The 16538-nt window shown below is 42.5% G+C and overlaps 1 protein-coding gene across 1 annotated transcript in view; it reads right to left on the bottom strand.

Annotated features, from left to right (window-relative positions):
- Positions 1-16538, bottom strand: part of LOC308108061 (low-density lipoprotein receptor-related protein 1-like) — an 86986-nt gene that overhangs the window by 21939 nt on the left and 48509 nt on the right. Inside the window, exons 18-42 of the mRNA XM_080460733.1 lie at positions 15860-15985; positions 15656-15772; positions 15464-15544; positions 14191-14358; positions 12429-12611; positions 12142-12339; positions 11742-11987; positions 10646-10843; positions 9623-9827; positions 9326-9490; positions 8997-9241; positions 8649-8780; positions 7653-7880; positions 6694-6868; positions 3896-3990; positions 3636-3785; positions 3269-3409; positions 2950-3075; positions 2699-2830; positions 2429-2563; positions 1390-1519; positions 1150-1276; positions 903-1054; positions 653-777; positions 139-513 (exon numbers count right to left, since the gene is read on the bottom strand). Coding sequence (XP_080316859.1) covers positions 139-513; positions 653-777; positions 903-1054; positions 1150-1276; positions 1390-1519; positions 2429-2563; positions 2699-2830; positions 2950-3075; positions 3269-3409; positions 3636-3785; positions 3896-3990; positions 6694-6868; positions 7653-7880; positions 8649-8780; positions 8997-9241; positions 9326-9490; positions 9623-9827; positions 10646-10843; positions 11742-11987; positions 12142-12339; positions 12429-12611; positions 14191-14358; positions 15464-15544; positions 15656-15772; positions 15860-15985 — 4155 coding nt within the window. The remainder of the gene's footprint in view (positions 1-138; positions 514-652; positions 778-902; positions 1055-1149; positions 1277-1389; positions 1520-2428; positions 2564-2698; positions 2831-2949; positions 3076-3268; positions 3410-3635; positions 3786-3895; positions 3991-6693; positions 6869-7652; positions 7881-8648; positions 8781-8996; positions 9242-9325; positions 9491-9622; positions 9828-10645; positions 10844-11741; positions 11988-12141; positions 12340-12428; positions 12612-14190; positions 14359-15463; positions 15545-15655; positions 15773-15859; positions 15986-16538) is intronic.

Raw genomic sequence — 16538 nt, 5'->3', positions numbered from 1 at the left:
AAGTTTGGCTACAGAAACTGCCTGGTTCTGTTTGGATTTCACCCCATATCAACTACAGGAGAGTGAATACACAGTAGATAAACACTGGAATAAGCCGGGCGGATGCTGATAACGCAGAACACGAATGTAACAACTCACTCTCTACTACAGTCTTGCGGTCGGATCCGTCGTCGCTGATCTGCTGGATATTGCCAAAATGGATGTCACTGAAGAAGACGCGGTTAGCTCCTTTCCCTCCACCGCCTCGGTAGTCAAAAGTGAGCGCGATGACATTCTTCATGTGCTCGGGGTCCTCAAATGGCTTTATAGGTGCGTTCAGGTTGTTTTCATCCGAGAGGTGTACGCTCTTCAGTATGGTACGCTCCGAGTAGAGAAGGTAGCCATCGTAGTCACAACAGCTGCGACCGTCTTCAGCCAGCATGCCATGGGCACAGGCACACGTACGCTGTCCGTTGCCACGGTAAAGACAAAGCTGCTGACACCCACCATTGTTGTCTTTGCACACATTTGTTCCTGCAAACATATAAAAAAAAAAGAAAATATATATATATATATATATAGTCAATATATATTCAGTTTATTGTCATGACATTTCAAAGAAACTAAACAAAATACTCCTTGTAAAAGCATTGTAGAAAATGACTTAACATACCTTGCTGTCTGGCCCTGTTGAAGACCTTGATGTCTTTGAGCTGCACCCCAATACCAGTCCTCAGAGACACAGAGTCGGTGGCATTGTCTTTGCTGCCTCTTTTAATGGAGCCGTTAGCATGCGTTCTGGATGACAGAATGATAAGCGTCGGTAAAGCGCGGCTGAAGCCCGCGGAGGTAAAAAGATGTGACTACGTCTCTGTCTCAGCTCATAGGAATGAGCATGAGAGAGTAGGAGGGATATGGCTGACCTGTCACTCCAATAGATGTAGCTCTCAAACACAGACACGGAGAACATGTCCATGTTGTTGTTGGCCAGCACAACCTCCCTGTTTTCTCCAGTTTCCAGGTTAATTCGTTCGATCTTGTCAGTCCTGGCGTCGCACCAGTACAGCAGGCCCTCCTACGTGCACACAGTAATTTAATGGCTGTAATAATATTTCCACAGTCAGCATTACAAGTCCGTGATCTATACCAAGGCACAGTCTGCTGGGTTACCTCATAGTCGATGGAAATACCATTGGGCCAGCTGATGCTGACGTTGACCAAGATGGCCCTCTGAGAGCCATCCAGGCGAGATCGTTCGATGCGGGGGTACTGGCCCCACTCTGTCCAGAACAGGTATCTACAGGCACAAACACACAAAGCTCAGAGATACTTTCCTCATCAATCAGTGCTGAAATTAATTAGAGAAGTAGACACTACAGCAGGAGCTTTCCACTGTGAAGTCCCTCTTACCCTTTCTCTGGATGGACAGTGATGGCACGAGGCTTGTCCAGGCCCTGGGAGATCACCACATAGCGGAAAGAGCCGTTCAGTCTGGCCACTTCAATCACATCGAAGCCCTGGTCTGTCCAATAGATGTTTCCTGAGCAGGACAGATGAAATACAAATAACTGTTGAAAGATCCTGTGCACATATTGATGTATAATCTGGAGCAATTTACCCTGTTTACCCAGACAATTTTTCTTTTCCATTAATTTAGCAAGAAGTACATATTTTCTCTTTTCCCCAATAAATTCTCCATGCTTGTCAAGTTTTCTCATCTAGTTTTCACAATGTGTTTTTGCAAAACAATCTGTTGTCGACCCTGCTATCTCTATTTAAGAGTCCTGGGTTGCTGGATCCCAATCCCAGATAACAATTGGAAAAGGAGGGCTAGATAGATGTACGTGACTGTGCAAATCCAGAACAACTGACATTTTAGTGTCAACAACTAGCCTCACGTGCGTGTTTCTGAATTGTGGAAAGAAACAGGAGTATACCTACAGACAAATCAACGTGTAGAGAGAGAGAGATCATGCAAACGTCACAGAAAGAGGAGCCGTAGGCATCCAGTGCATGATATTACATGCAGCACTACCCGGGACAAAGTCTAACCAGCAATAAAAACATTGTTCTCTGCACATGATTTCATGTGACCACAGAGATGAAGCTACAACCATGTGTTGATCCTGGTTTCACTGTGCTTATTCATGAATATTTTAATGTGTTCAACACAAAAACAGTGGCTTCTTGTCATCACGTACTGATCAGTTTACTGCTCAGCCTGCTGAAGATTTAGCTTTTTATAGTCAGTGCGTATGAGGAGCGGGCAACGCTGAGAGGTAAAAGAATAATAATACTACTACAATCAAATTATTAATAATGACTCCACTGCACTGAAATGGATCATTTGTCAAAAAAAATAAAATCTAAATTCAACAGGCAACATGTTCACTGTATTGAGCACGTCCTGATCAGTTTACACATCAACAGTGTTTTTTTTTTTTTTTACCAGCTATCCAGTCGACGGCGATGCCCTCCACCCTGCCGATGCCATTAGTGACCACATCCTCTCTCCAGGTTTGGTCTCTCTTGGCCCTGCTGATGGTGCTTAGACCCATGTCCACCCAGTAGATTGTGTCATTGTCTGCAGAAACAAGTGAAAACATAGTAGAGTTGGACACGTCAAAACATTTCCACAACTTCATCTGAAAATACCTGATGATTAACCTCAAATATGTTTTGAAAATCTTTAAATTTGAAAGAAGGAATGAAAACTTGCCAGCGTGGAAATCTATGCCGACAGCGAGAGAGGTGCCCGACACTGGGACGAGGGCATCAGACTTATCTGAGGGGTCTAAAGGAATACCACGTATGCCCTCATGCACTGAGTACAGCAGGAAGGAGCCCACACCTACAAATCAAAAATTCATTTTAGCCTTTGAGCAGTTCATGTTTCATCATTTTTCAATGCAAAGTTGGCTAAAATTCTTTTGTTTTTTTTCGTTTTTTTTTTTTACGAACGTGTTGTACCTTCACAGGACTGCTGCCCTCTGCGCAGGCTGTATCCTGCAGTGCACATGCAGGCTCTGGACGTTGGAGAGGTGGGGAGACACAGCTGGGAACAGTCTCCATTGTTATTACTACAGAGATTGGTGCCTGGGAACACAAATGCGCAAAACAAATCAAAGACAAAAACAGATGTGTTTTTAGAGGAACAGCCATGCAGCCTGTGAAACAGACTTTCAATGAGACAAGGACAAATTTTCTTTCCATTATTTTTGCCAAGCAATTCAACAGAAACAAATGTTGCATAGGATGATAAAAGAGCATGTGGGAGCCAGCCGTGTACCTTTCTGCACAGTTTCATTGTAGATTTTCATATGCATCATGGGAGAAGTGCTGTTCCTCAGGATTTTCCAGTTACCACCATCTTTTTTGTCACAAGTTCCTATCTGGTCAGTTCCTTGGTCAGCCCACCATAGCTTCTCTCCTGAGGGACACAACACAAAACAAGACGATTCATATTCCCCATTATACCCGCTCTCACAAGCATTTGAATCAAGTTGAAAGCAAATTGAAGGCAAGCACACACATTTTATAGTGTTGTCAGGTCCAGTTCAGTGAACACTTTTCATTACCTCAGTCAGTTCTGTTCAATCAAATCACATTTTTAAGCGCTCTTCACTGGATAAATGTAGTGTTTTGTAAAGACTCACCCATGATGGCCAAAGCAGTAGCTTTGGTCAGCTTGCCCTTGACCCCTTCAAGCACCTCCAGCTCAGAGCCATCCAGTTTACATCGGTTGATGGTGCTGTTTCCTGAGCTGATCCAGTACAGCTGCTCAGTATCAAAGTCAATGGAGAGGCCTGGAAAAACAAAAACAAGTGATGATGTGTAATGGGCTACCCTGCCACTAGAGGGTGCTGTCTCGCATGCATTAAGAAAGACGAAAAGGGAGGCAAAGGGTCCCACTCACCAATAGGGCCTTTCTGGTTGGTGAAGAGGACACTGCGGTTGTTACCATCTGTGTTGGCCATGCTGATGTTATCCCCATCTGTCCAGTACAGCTTTCTGAAGGCGGCCCACAGAGAGAATCAGTACACATGAGCAAGAGACAGTGAAGATTCAGCATGCCACAAAAAGTGTTTGTTGAAACTTAGGAAATGTGCCATATGCACTACAAGTCTCTTCCCTTTGTGGTTGGTTTCCTTATACTTTCAACCTTCCGATTCTTTGTACACTCTTACAGTAAAAACATGGAAAACATCCCTTTGCATTTCTTCTCTCATATAAATCTAAAGTGAATCTTACTTCCAATAATTCCACAAACTTAGATAATTCATACTGTGTACAAAGAATTCCACTTTTTAAACAGAAACAATGGCAGACAGCTCACAGCCTGGACCCATTTCAGGAAAAATAGAAACTTTTAAAGCGCCACTACTGACTCCACTATCAGCTCCTATTATTTATTGTTCGTTTGATGTATATCAGCCTTCTGAGTGCCAGTTTCTTTAGTTCACTAATATCCTCTCTACAAACAATAGTTTGATCAAATTGGTTAAATAAAAGTCAAAGAAAACAAGGTTGTTCCTTCTTTCTGAAGACAATTTAGCTGCAAAAATAATGCACGTTCATGTATCCGGTGAAATATGTCACTGAATACCTCGGTCATTGTTTGACAGGCTTCAATACGCCTTTAAAAATGTAGTTACTAACAAGTAGATAAAAGAGACAGGGCTAACCATAAAGGACATTATCATGACAAACGTGGTTATATTGTGCTCTATAAAATAACTATCTTAAATAACCCAGCATATATATTTATTACTTCAAGGTTATGCTAAAAAAATATGCTTTAAAAAATAGATGAGCACATCAAATTCACTTGAAATTCAGATGCTTACCTATGAATGAAATGCAACTATTGTGTAGGTTATTGTTGGGATAGGCTTTAAACCATGGTAATTGCTTTTGCAGCTGATAAAATCAACGATAAAAACCAAGTAGGCAAATTCTGTCAGCTTAAGTGGGCTGAAAACAATTTAATATAATACAACATCTAGTGTTGTTCAAATTCAACACTCTCAACAGAAGCTGATGATGAAGATGAAGAAGAGACAAAGGCAAGTAAACTGGAAAGCATGATGCAGAGGTTTCGGTTTAGCAGCTAATTAATGGTCTGATCTTCACATACCACGTTCATACTACCACACCACATGCACTTGCATGAAAAGCTTTCTTTTGCTTTTAATCTACAAACTCCACGAACTGTTTAAAGAAAGCAACTGCTGTAAACAGATGCATGCACTCACATGCAAAGTATGCGGGACAGTGTGATTGTGCATCACAGTGTTTAGACTGCATGTAGTCTATGTTTAAAGGATTTGTATCCACTGCCCCATCATTCACTTCCTGTTAAATCCAACCACATCCACCACGCCCTTCACTTGTTTGTTAGAATGACTTTAAATGATGCCTCTGAAACATTCAAAACTCCCACATTGTCCCATTTCTGACACAGACACACGCGGTCTGTCTCCCCCCCCCCGAGCTCTCTTTGACCCCACCCACTCTTGGTGGGGTCAGTATGTTTGTGTGCCAGAAAAGGGAGACAGCCCCAGCATATGGATCCAGCATCTGCTTCTCATTTTCCCCCACGCCAACAATGCTCAGATCGGAAACATTCCTCTGCTTAAGTAGGCTCAGTCTCTCAAAGAAAGAAAGGAGTACATCAAAAAAGCATGAAGAAGCAGAGGCATTTCTTAAAAGATGTCCTTCCTTCACTGATCATAAATACTGAAAAGCACACGTTCCTGCAGAAGCTTAACACCGGCATTATAATCTCGCTCTGATGCATTAAAGAGAAACTTAGGTCATGTTCTGTTTAGAGTAAAGAAGGTTGAATTTCCAGGAGGGAAGACGGCAAGGGGGAAAAAAATGAACATTTGTGAAGAATGGCAGGAAGGGAGAGGATATAAGATAAACATAGAGAAGAAACTGAAGAGAAACAGAAAGAGAGAGAGAGAGAGAGAGAGAGAGAGAGAGAGAGAGAGAGAGAGAGAGAGAGAGAGCAGAACTGTAAATAATTCATGGCTAGCCTATCTGAGCGCAGAAACTCAACAAACAGAAATAGAGCATCAGAGAAGAAAATGAGAAATAGAGGAGAAAGATGACAAGAGATGAGAAAAATTCGAACCCCAGCCCAAATGACAAAACATACAGAGGTCATATAGATACCAAATTACTGTGAGTGTATACAGAAGGACCTTGACAGCCCTGTGTGTGTGTGCGTGTGTGAGCGTGTGTGTGTGTGTGCGTGCATTGTTGTAGATTCTGAACGTCTGCAGAGCGTCTGAAAGTAATTTCTGAAAAGCTTCAGTTTGTCTCTGTATGACAGCTTTATGATATGTTTGTGTTTGTGGGTTTGTGTGCATGCGTGTGCTCTCTTGTTAACTTCTCTCTGTGGGGGCCAAAAACTTGAGACGTACAACATTTGTGGCGTCTGACCACCCTTGTTATTTCTCAGGCTTAGAATTTAGCTCGGGTTATAATTACATTCAAGTGAAAATAAGTGTCAGCTTTTGGATTGTCACCTATAGCAGTGTGAGAGGATAGGGAATGCATTATGTCAATGTGTGTGACGCACACGTAATGCCCATTACATTTAGAGATTAGGTTTAACCTTTGAATACAAGCTGCACTCTTAAAAGTGCGCAGCTTTAAAAAGGGTGCATGCGTGTTTGCGTGCGTGCCTGCATGAGAGAAACTAACCCCAGAATTGGATGCAGCACGAGACAGTGTGGTTTGTCCAAACCCTGGATGACAGCATTTTTAAAGGAGCCATCCAGTCTGGCAACATTAATCTGTTTCTTATTGGCATCGTAGCTGGTCCAGAACAGGTTCCTGGACACCCAGTCCACAGCCAGGCCGTGAGTACTGGGAAGATCTAATGACAAAAACACAGAAACATCACAGATTTAGTCTCTCACTTTGCAATGAATGAACATTTAAGTGTTCCTTTTGGCATAATCGAGAGATTCAGACATCAGAGAAAGAGGATAGGACTGTAACATGATCCGCAACTAGCAGATCACCGACTAGACAAAAGCAGAGTCAACACAGTCAATTACAGTGTGTGCTTCTGGCAAACTCAATGTGAAGTTTGTACTTCAACAAAATGCTGTCAGTGCTTGATTTGTTATTTTTTCCAACAAGGGTTTGGCCCGGTGAGCTCTTATCAAGACCCTGAGAGATACTGAGGCACAGCACAGTTAAGCCATGGATATTTCAGGGATATGTTCTGGAATATAGATTTTTGCACAACTTGTACAATCTGAGATAAAAGACTGAGCTCAGCTGGCCATACTAATATATTAATTTATGCTGCTCCCTGTTGCAAGGAGACGACGAGGTTAGATTAAGAAGAAAGGTCTTTTCGCATACAAGGGATAAGGAGTGAAGTGATTACTATATAGTGATTATTATATTTCAAATGTTTCATACATTTTTTTGTTAAATAATTCCATACATGATAATGTTTTTGTCTCATGAGGTCATTGTTGATGGTAAATTGTACGGATCAGATTTATGTATACATTATACCCATATTGTAGATCACAATGCATTCCACAGGTCACATTTCTTTTTTGTAACTATAAGAATGTATGAATAAAGAAATACGGAAAAACTTTATAAACCATAAGACTCTCATGATGTTACATGCTTCTTACCAGCAGACACCACAGTCTCAACTCCAGTACCATTGATGAAAGCCCTCTTAATCGTCTGAGTGCGGACATCTGACCAGTAGATACGATGCTCCAGGGCGTCGTAGTCCACCACAGTCACATTGTCGATGTCCGGCACGGTGAAGGAGATGATGTAGTTGTAGTACGGATTGTCGATGTCCACTCCTCTGATCTCAATCTGACGAGCGTACAGCAAAAACTGCCGGGACTCTGGAGAGGGAGACCAGATGTTCACATGCATCAATCCGTATGCAGTCAGTGATTGAGAGCTTCAACGCAGCTCCTCGGTAAAAGCCAAACACATGAGTACACACTAATGCCGGGGTTGGCTAATAGAAGAGGATAGATGGTTGCAGGATGGAAGACAGGATCTGAACATTATATCAGCCGCTTAAACAAACAGTTAATGTAATTGCTTCTTTGACTGTAATGACAGGACAGCAGGAGTGAATACAATCAGTGCAGATACATTACAATTGCGGTGGTCTCAACAGTCTCCTATCACTTAACTTTGTGCAGCTTAAATGATAGACATGGAAGAAGTTAGACGGACAGGGAGAGGAGAGCGTAATGACAGTGTCTGTATCAGCCAGGCCAGACTAGGTGGTGGATGTGGGGGGGGGGGTTGTGGGCTGCTGTCTGCGTCAGACAGAATGGGGCTCTCCATCCCATTACCCCTGAAGATAATAGAAAGTGCCGTCCTGAATACTAAAATCACACACTGGATAAACAAGCCCAGGCTCACAATTCACAGACAGACACTTCAATGCTCTCTAAAGCTGTCACAGCAAAAGCCCCTCAAAGTGAAAAAAGTTTGATTTTTTTTTTTCAATCAACCCAATTCCACTTCCTCTTTTTCACCCTCATGCGCAAGACAACATCGTAAATAAATAATTTTGCAACAGTTTTGTTGAGACAACAAGAAGAGAAAAGATCTGCAGGCTTCGAGAGTGTCCCAAGAATGCTATTGAAGCTTACCGTAGCAAGTACGTTTGTCGGGGCCCAGCTTCATGAGGTGAGGACAAGCACAGGAGAACGTTTGGTTGTAGTTGATTAGGCAGAGATGAGAGCAGGGGTCCTTTCCATCTTTAGCGGCACATGGGTTAGGAGCTAGGGAAAACATTGATAAATATCACTTTACAATTCTCAATATAAAATAGTATAAGGTGTATAAAACGTGAACAGTCCTGACAATCTAGCTGTAAAATCTTTGTACATTTTGATACCCTTGTTTTGCATTCCTTGACTTTTGGATAAAGTTCTAACATATCTATAAAACTCTTTATTTTGTCCGTATGTATTTGTGCACGTGTGTGTTTTTCTTACCCTCAGGCTGTCTGGATGGATGGTACACCTGGAGGTCGAAAGGTTGTGTATTGGTTCTCTGGACCACAGTGACGTTGCTGCCAGTCCACTTGTTTGCCTTCGCCAGTGTGTTGGTCCTCCAGTCTGTCCAATACACCTCACCACCATACATGGTGACAGCAAACGGATGCGACAGATACTCGTGACCCCGCAGAACCTCAATTAGTCCAGATCCATCATACTTGGCTGAATAGATGGCATCAGACCTGTGTACAGGACAATTTTTGGTTACAACTCCTGATAGGAGTATGATTATGTTTGGTTGTTTATGTCTGTGCCCTCTATCTGACCTGGCATCGATCCAGAGGATGCGGCGCTCGAGATAATCCACAGTCAGTCCATTTGGCCAGCCTCCATTTCCAGTTTCTTTATGGATGGTCTTTCTGCCTTCTCCACTCATGGATGCGGCTTCAATCCGAGGCAAACTGGCATCCCAGTCCGTCCAGAAGAGAATCCTGCAGTATCATGTCACAACAGCAATGCAACTTTACTGCCAAAACCTTCAGCTTTAACAAAAAAAAAAAAAGAAAGAAGAGTAATTCCTTTGTGAATGTGTTTGATGTTGATATGAGCACTGAAGTGATTACCCGTCCCGTGGGTCGAGAGCGATAGCTCGGGGGTGCTCCACTTCTCCAGCCAGTAGAGTAGTCCTCATGGTGCCATCCAACCTGGCAACTTCAATCTGATCCAGGTTGCTTTCCACCCAGTAAATGTTTCCTGCTATCCAGTCTACAGCCAGACCCTCAGGTGTAGCCAGCCCGTACTGGATTACCACATCAAAGCTGGTTAAAGCTAAAAGAAGAAACAAACAAACAAACAAACAAAAACAAACAAGGGATGATGAAACATGTGTCTGTTTTACTATCTACTTAATCACTGTAGTAAAAATTAGATAAAGAACACGAAAAGGGATTAAATGCTTTTGTATCCTCTATCTTTGAATGAAACCGTAACAAACAATTCATTCCTTACAGGGATTTAAGTTTCCTAATATATTCACACAGAAGTTCAGTGTGTATGGTGAATGGTTTCAGAGGCAGGGATTTGCTGAAGACAACATTTCAGACTGTACTGTAACCCCAAGCACTGATCGGCTTGGCTTTAGTATTTGCTAATTATGTAAATGTAATCAGGCTATTTGGATTCAGAGGTAACATTGGATCACAAACTGTAATGCTCTTTAATCAATTGGTCAGATGTTATGTCGAAAACAAAACACATGTCAGTGCAGTAGATTAAAACCTAAATATAAAAGTGAATCAGTGAGGGGGGGTGACATCACAATTACAGAACCGGTCTTTAAAAACAAACCATGTGGTATCTTGAAAAGCTAAATAGATGCATTCTCCACTCCTTTCGAACCCTTTATTTTCCACTGGGTTCCTAATCAGAGGGACGAGTCTCATTATTGGAGATGAGTCATTACCCTGTCTGGAACAATGGAAACACACACTTATGTATGTCGCCTGAGAGCTTCGCTTTTTAAACATGGCACACTACCATTCAATGCACATAGAACTGCTACACAAGACGAGAATATTCTATTGGCTACTGCAACATAGGCGATAATGCCCCTTTTTTTTTCACTTTTAAAAATAAATTTTACTCACCTCCATTCTCAGAGAGCTTCCCTCGATAGATCTTGTCCTCCACCACGTCGGTCCAGTACAGCGCACTCTGGCTGAGATGGAAGTCGAGGGCGATGGTGTTTCTCAGGCCCGGGACCAAAACACTGAACTCCCCTTTATTCAGATCAATGCGGCGAATCTCGTGGCGGTTTGAGAAAATAATAAAGGGTTTGAAAGGATCTGTAGAAATAGTAAAGAATAAAATTATATATATATTAATAATGAGCAACCAGACAATAAGGGGTTAATAGTTTTGCTTGGATTATTACTGAAACCACTGCTGAATGGCTCTACAGCCCAGCATAGAAGACATCGCCGCCATGTTTCACACTGCAGACTGTGACTTGTCCAATAAAAGAGGGGCTATGTTTAAAGTAGCTCTAATCCTGAGTAATTAAAACACGGTGTAAATAAGACGGCACTTATCTGCACCTCACAGGCAGCCAGACATGCAGCAGCAGCATGAATGACAGGGCGCCAGTGGCTAGTTTGTGAGAACTGGCAGTGTTAAAAAAGCATCATAAATGTATGCCTCGTCATTGGCTAGCTGCTGCAGGGGATCACTATTTTTTATTTATTTTTTAATATATACGTGTGGCCGGTAAATTTCAAAGCTGATTAAAAGAGACTGATTGTTTTCTGTTTTTCACAACTTGCCCTTTCAGTGACGTTAATAAACAGCGTCTCGGTATATTGTTTGATACTTTAAATTCTTTCTTTTCATGAAATAAAAATGACACAAAAACCACAGCTGCAGTCTTACTGGGTTTAGTTACTGAGTCTTTTCCCAGTCATGTACGTCAATGACCAGCACATAAACGCTCTCTTCTTTTCCTGTCTCCACTGTTCAGTCTGTTGTCCAAAAGAGAATCACATTTTGATATTAAGTGTCTTCTCCAACCACAGTTTCCTACTTGGACAATTTCACCTTGCTTCATGCCAAATCTACACACCCTTCCTCACTCTGAGGAAGGATGTGTATTTCATTTTTTCAACTTTGTCCACAAGTGTGCAGTTGAAATTCTTTTCTCTCTCCCTCCACATTTGCCGTCTCACACTCGTTTCCTCGGTCGCTTACCTGTGCTCTTGCAGTTTTCCATGTCTGGCTCAAGTTCCCATCCCTCATGACACGAACATTTCACACTGAATTTGTCTTGTTCGCAGCGCTGACTGCACTTAAGGTGTTTGGCACAGAAGCTCTGAATCTGACACGTCTTGTTGTCAGATCCCAACTCCATGCCCAGCGGACAGGAACAGATCACACCCTCACCGGGGGCCACGGTGCAGTTGTGGCTACAGTCGCCATTGTCCAGTGAACACAGGTCTGTAAAACAGAAGAATATCGATATCACTGACACAAGAAATGGCTCCACAGAAGTGGCATCAGACCAGGAGAGCCATGATTGAAGATGCAGACTTTTACTTGCTGTTCTGTGCTTCCTGTGCTGAAACAGGGCTGGGGTACGGAGGTTTCTTACCACAGAGTTTCTCATCAGAGCCATCTGGACAGTCATCAGTCCCGTCACAAAGTTTCTCTGCAGGCAGGCAGATGGTGGAGTCGTTGGCACACACATGGTGGGAGAGCTTACACACCAGCGCCTCACAGTTGTCCTCATCCGAGTTGTCCTCGCAGTCACTGTCACCATCACAAACCCAGGCTTTGCTGATGCAGCGTGCTACAAATAAAAGGCAGGTGACATTAAAAGCGTTTAAGCCAACTGTGTATGCGTTACGTTCTTCTTAATTTGAGGGAGAGCCTCCTTACCGGAGTCCCTGCAGCCGAACTTGACAGCTGGATCACACATGTGCGTGACGCCTTCGCAGTTCTTTTCATCACTCATGTCCATGCAGTCAGTGTCGCCGTCGCAGCGCCAACGCAACGGGATGCACAGGCCGTCCATACGACACTGAAACTCATCTGTGTGGCAACCTCCAGGTGGACGCGTGGCTGTCAAACAAAAAGGCATCATGAGACTCTGAAGTGACGAAAAGATAAAACCCTGAGAGCCAAGTCTTGGCAAAAAGGAAGAAGACAAGGTCACTGTTTAATAGGGTACTCATTCAAATACTTTTTATTACTTTAGTAGCCAAAATTACACATACTTCTTGTCTTATATCTGAAAATGTCTCTAAATGGGAATCCAAAAGATCTTCCTGAAGATATGTGAAAAGGTAATATGTTTCATGGTCTCTGTTTGATCCCTGGTGATATCATCACAAGAATTGTGAAACAGCGTTGCCCATTGTCACACAGTAATCATTACCAATTCTAGAAATCCTACACAAGCTATACCTATTTCGGAGTCCAGCACCACTTTAATGTACTTTTCATTAATTTTAGGATTACAGAGATAAATATAGAGGCTTCCAAATCTCAGTCTCTCATTATGAGTCAGTATGTCTGCTTCATGGCTTCCCATTTTTAATAAAAGATCATTCCATCAGTTACTTTTAACCAAAAGCAAGAGTTGAAGCTTGTCAGTGGTTACACCCATGAGACTGATGTCAGTGTGACTTATAAAGCAAATGACCTACTACATCTACTGGATAAAATGTAAATACTTGCTATGAGCTCAGAGGAGAGTTGATTTCAGTGAATAGATGACAGAAGAGTGCAGAGACACACCCATGACAATAACCACAACCCATCATTGTTGTTTTCTATAAATACTCTCTAAAAAAAAAACAATACAGTGGTCCTTTGTTTTTGACTATTGACCTTTCAATGTTTAGACTTTACCCTTTAGCGGTGACGAGCACAAAACAAACGTCCTTTTTAGTGATGTAATTTACATCTTTAAATCAAAACCAAAGTGTTTTGCATAACCTGTGAAGCCTAATTTGGCATTTTCCTTTCCATTGAAGGCTCACTTGAAAACAGGCTACAATCAGACGAAATCCATAACCACACATAATTGGAGGGTGTGTTCGAGGTTGGTAACAAACAGTCCCGTCAACTGCAACAACTCATATTTTTGTACAGCATTGATATTCTGCAGACTGATGCTTTTGTTTGATTTCATGCCAGGTTAGACTTCTTATGCAAAGGACTGTGATTATGTCATTAAAGACAATGGCAATTAGAACAGGGTATCATCTTGGCTCAGTGCATCATAACAATAAGTGAAGCATTAACCATTTATGATATCGAGAAAATTCATAAATGACAAAAATGCCTATAAAAATAGCTTTGAACAGATATGAGTCTTTCCAGATGACTTTCTAGGTAATATCATAAACTCTCAGTAATAATGAAATGATCCTGGAAAAAGGGACAAAAACACTTTTTTGACATTGGAAATCTAAACAAATGTGTTCAATCCAGTCAGACGAGGGTTGACAGGTATGCCATCTTTGCTTAAGAGAGATGCATAAAAAGTAAAACTTGGAATAGAAAGTGGCATAACGGTCTACATGTAGGGATTTTTAAAATCCCAAATTTCTATGTATTTCTATCGTTTGTACAAAATTGTTATCTGTTACTAAATATAATAAGCCGGTACAGATTAGCAGGCTGAGGTACTGACCCTGATTGGTGCAGTTTGCATGGGTCTCATCACTGTAGTCACCACAGTCATTATCTCCGTCACAGGTCCAGTAATCTGGGATGCAGCGGCCGCTGTTACACTTGAACTGAGCACTGGAGCAGGAGTGACTACAGCCCGCCTCATCACTGTTGTCCCCACAGTCGTTATCTGAAAAATAAACGCAATCAGGCAACACTCACCTTCATATCATGAGGTGACAGCAGTCTCCCAGGGAATATATCAAACTATATATAAAAATGTGTGTGTGTGTGTGTGTGTGTGTGTGTGTGTGTGTGTGTGTGTGTGTGTGTGTGTGTGTGTGTGTGTGTGTGTGTGTGTGTGTGTGTGTGTGTGTGTGTGTGTGTGTGTGTGTGTGTGTAAACATATAGTTAAGACAGCTTGTATTTTTCTACATTTAACACAGAGACAGTGAAAACAATCAATGCAAAAGAAAGAGAATATGAGAGATGAGAAGTAATGACAGAAACTGCATAGATCAGACCATGCACCATGAGGGAATGTACCCAGCGCTGATACATTAAGCTTGGCAGCAAAGCGTTTTGAGTACCTGAATGCAACCTAATGTAAATCTTTAAGTACACTGTACACTGCATAGTCATCAGGGGAGAATATTGACTTGGCAGTTAAGCAATTTCTTTTAAATTCAACCTGGCAGGGTGGTAAATCGACACAAAATTAAATTAGGCTTTATTAATTCACAAATACAAAAACCTGCACTTTGGGATTTCAATATGTTGAGCTCGCTGAATAATATATGATTGAACCGTATTTAGCTTTAAATTTCTGTGCAGCACCCTCGATGACTGGCAGCAGTTTTCAGCCTCAGCTTGTGACCACGTTCAATCAGCAGAAAAAGCAGCCCTGACCCTCAGCCTGCCCAGCCGGTCCTACAGCTACTCTAGCAACATGGCTGTTGTGGTGCATGTTGATCTATGCACTAACCGGTCAGGTTTGGACAATTCAACTCATCAGAGCCGTCCCCACAATCCTTTTCTGAAAGACAGAACCAATGGAAGACAGCAGAGTGGGCGAACAGCACAACACGGGACAACAAAAAAAAACAAAAATGCACGCACATACACACACATACACGTCAATGCACAACAAGACAAAAAATAAAGGCGAGCATATGCCAATGTAAGGCTGGTGGCCAAACGTGCACAGCTAAATGTTGACAAACGAAAAAGAGGAGTTGCTGGGGCACAACAACACGCTGGACAACAGGAGGAGAAAATAACAACTCGACACTGACCATTATCACAGCGCCAGTTGATGTTGATGCAGCGCCCATTGTTACAGGTGAACTGAGTGAGCGGGAAACAGGTGGGGTAAGCTGTGGATATAGAGAAGTTCCATTAGGCACTCTCAAAACGGTACATTCTTATACCAAAACAATCTGCACAAAATAGATAGAATATAAGAGACAAAGCAAATTTCGACCAACCGCAGGAGGCAGGTTCATCTGAGCGATCGCCACAGTCATCATCCAGGTCACACGTCCAGGAAATGGGAATACAGCGGCCGCTCGCACACGAGTACTGATTGGGTGGGCAGGTACGGGCTGAAAGGCAACAAGGGAGAGCTGACATTTTGTAGAAATGACAAAAACAGGCCTGTCAGATATCTGTGTGGGAGTATGTTTATGTACCTGAGCAGGTGGTGTTGGATTCGTCCTCGTCGTTCCCACAGTCGTTGTCCCCATCGCACAGCCAGCGCAGAGGGATGCAGCGATTGTTCTTGCACTTAAATCTGTCAGTGGGACAAGTGTGCTGGTCTGGAGAGGAGAAGAAAGGGTGCATTGAGAGGCGAAACGGAAACGGGAGGAAAATGAGAAGCCATGTGTGGAGCTGGGGGAATGGAAAGGTGAAAGAGAAGAGACATGTGAGGTGCAAATGAATAAAAGAGAGGGCAGATATTCTAGCCGCCCTGGACTGGGGTTTGTTTTGTCTGGAACAGAAATATGTCTGCACTCTGACCACAAAAAGACAGACAGAAAGAAAGACAATGAGAGAGAGAGAGAGAGAGAGAGAGAGAGAGAGAGAGAGAGAGAGAGAGAGAGAGAGAGAGAGAGAGAGAGAGGGCGAGAGAGAGAGAGAGAGAGAGAGAGAGGGCGAGAGAGAGAGAGCTTTTCCAGATCCACAGAAATTGCTACATTCCTGCTTGCACAAACACACAGACACTCACACACTGAGTACCCACATAGACACGCATACAAATATACCCTCGGTAGATTCCAGATCGGGTCTCTCATACCATTCTCACACCAGAAAAGCCAAAATAAGACCAGCAGAGGTCATTGACCTTCAGTGTGTACATATGTATTACTG

The sequence above is a fragment of the Lipophrys pholis genome (assembly GCF_963383615.2).
Source record: "Lipophrys pholis genome assembly, chromosome: 4".
Classification (NCBI taxonomy): domain Eukaryota; kingdom Metazoa; phylum Chordata; class Actinopteri; order Blenniiformes; family Blenniidae; genus Lipophrys; species Lipophrys pholis.
The sequence above is the reverse complement of the archived record's forward strand: the minus strand, read 5'-3'. Positions and strand labels throughout refer to the sequence as shown.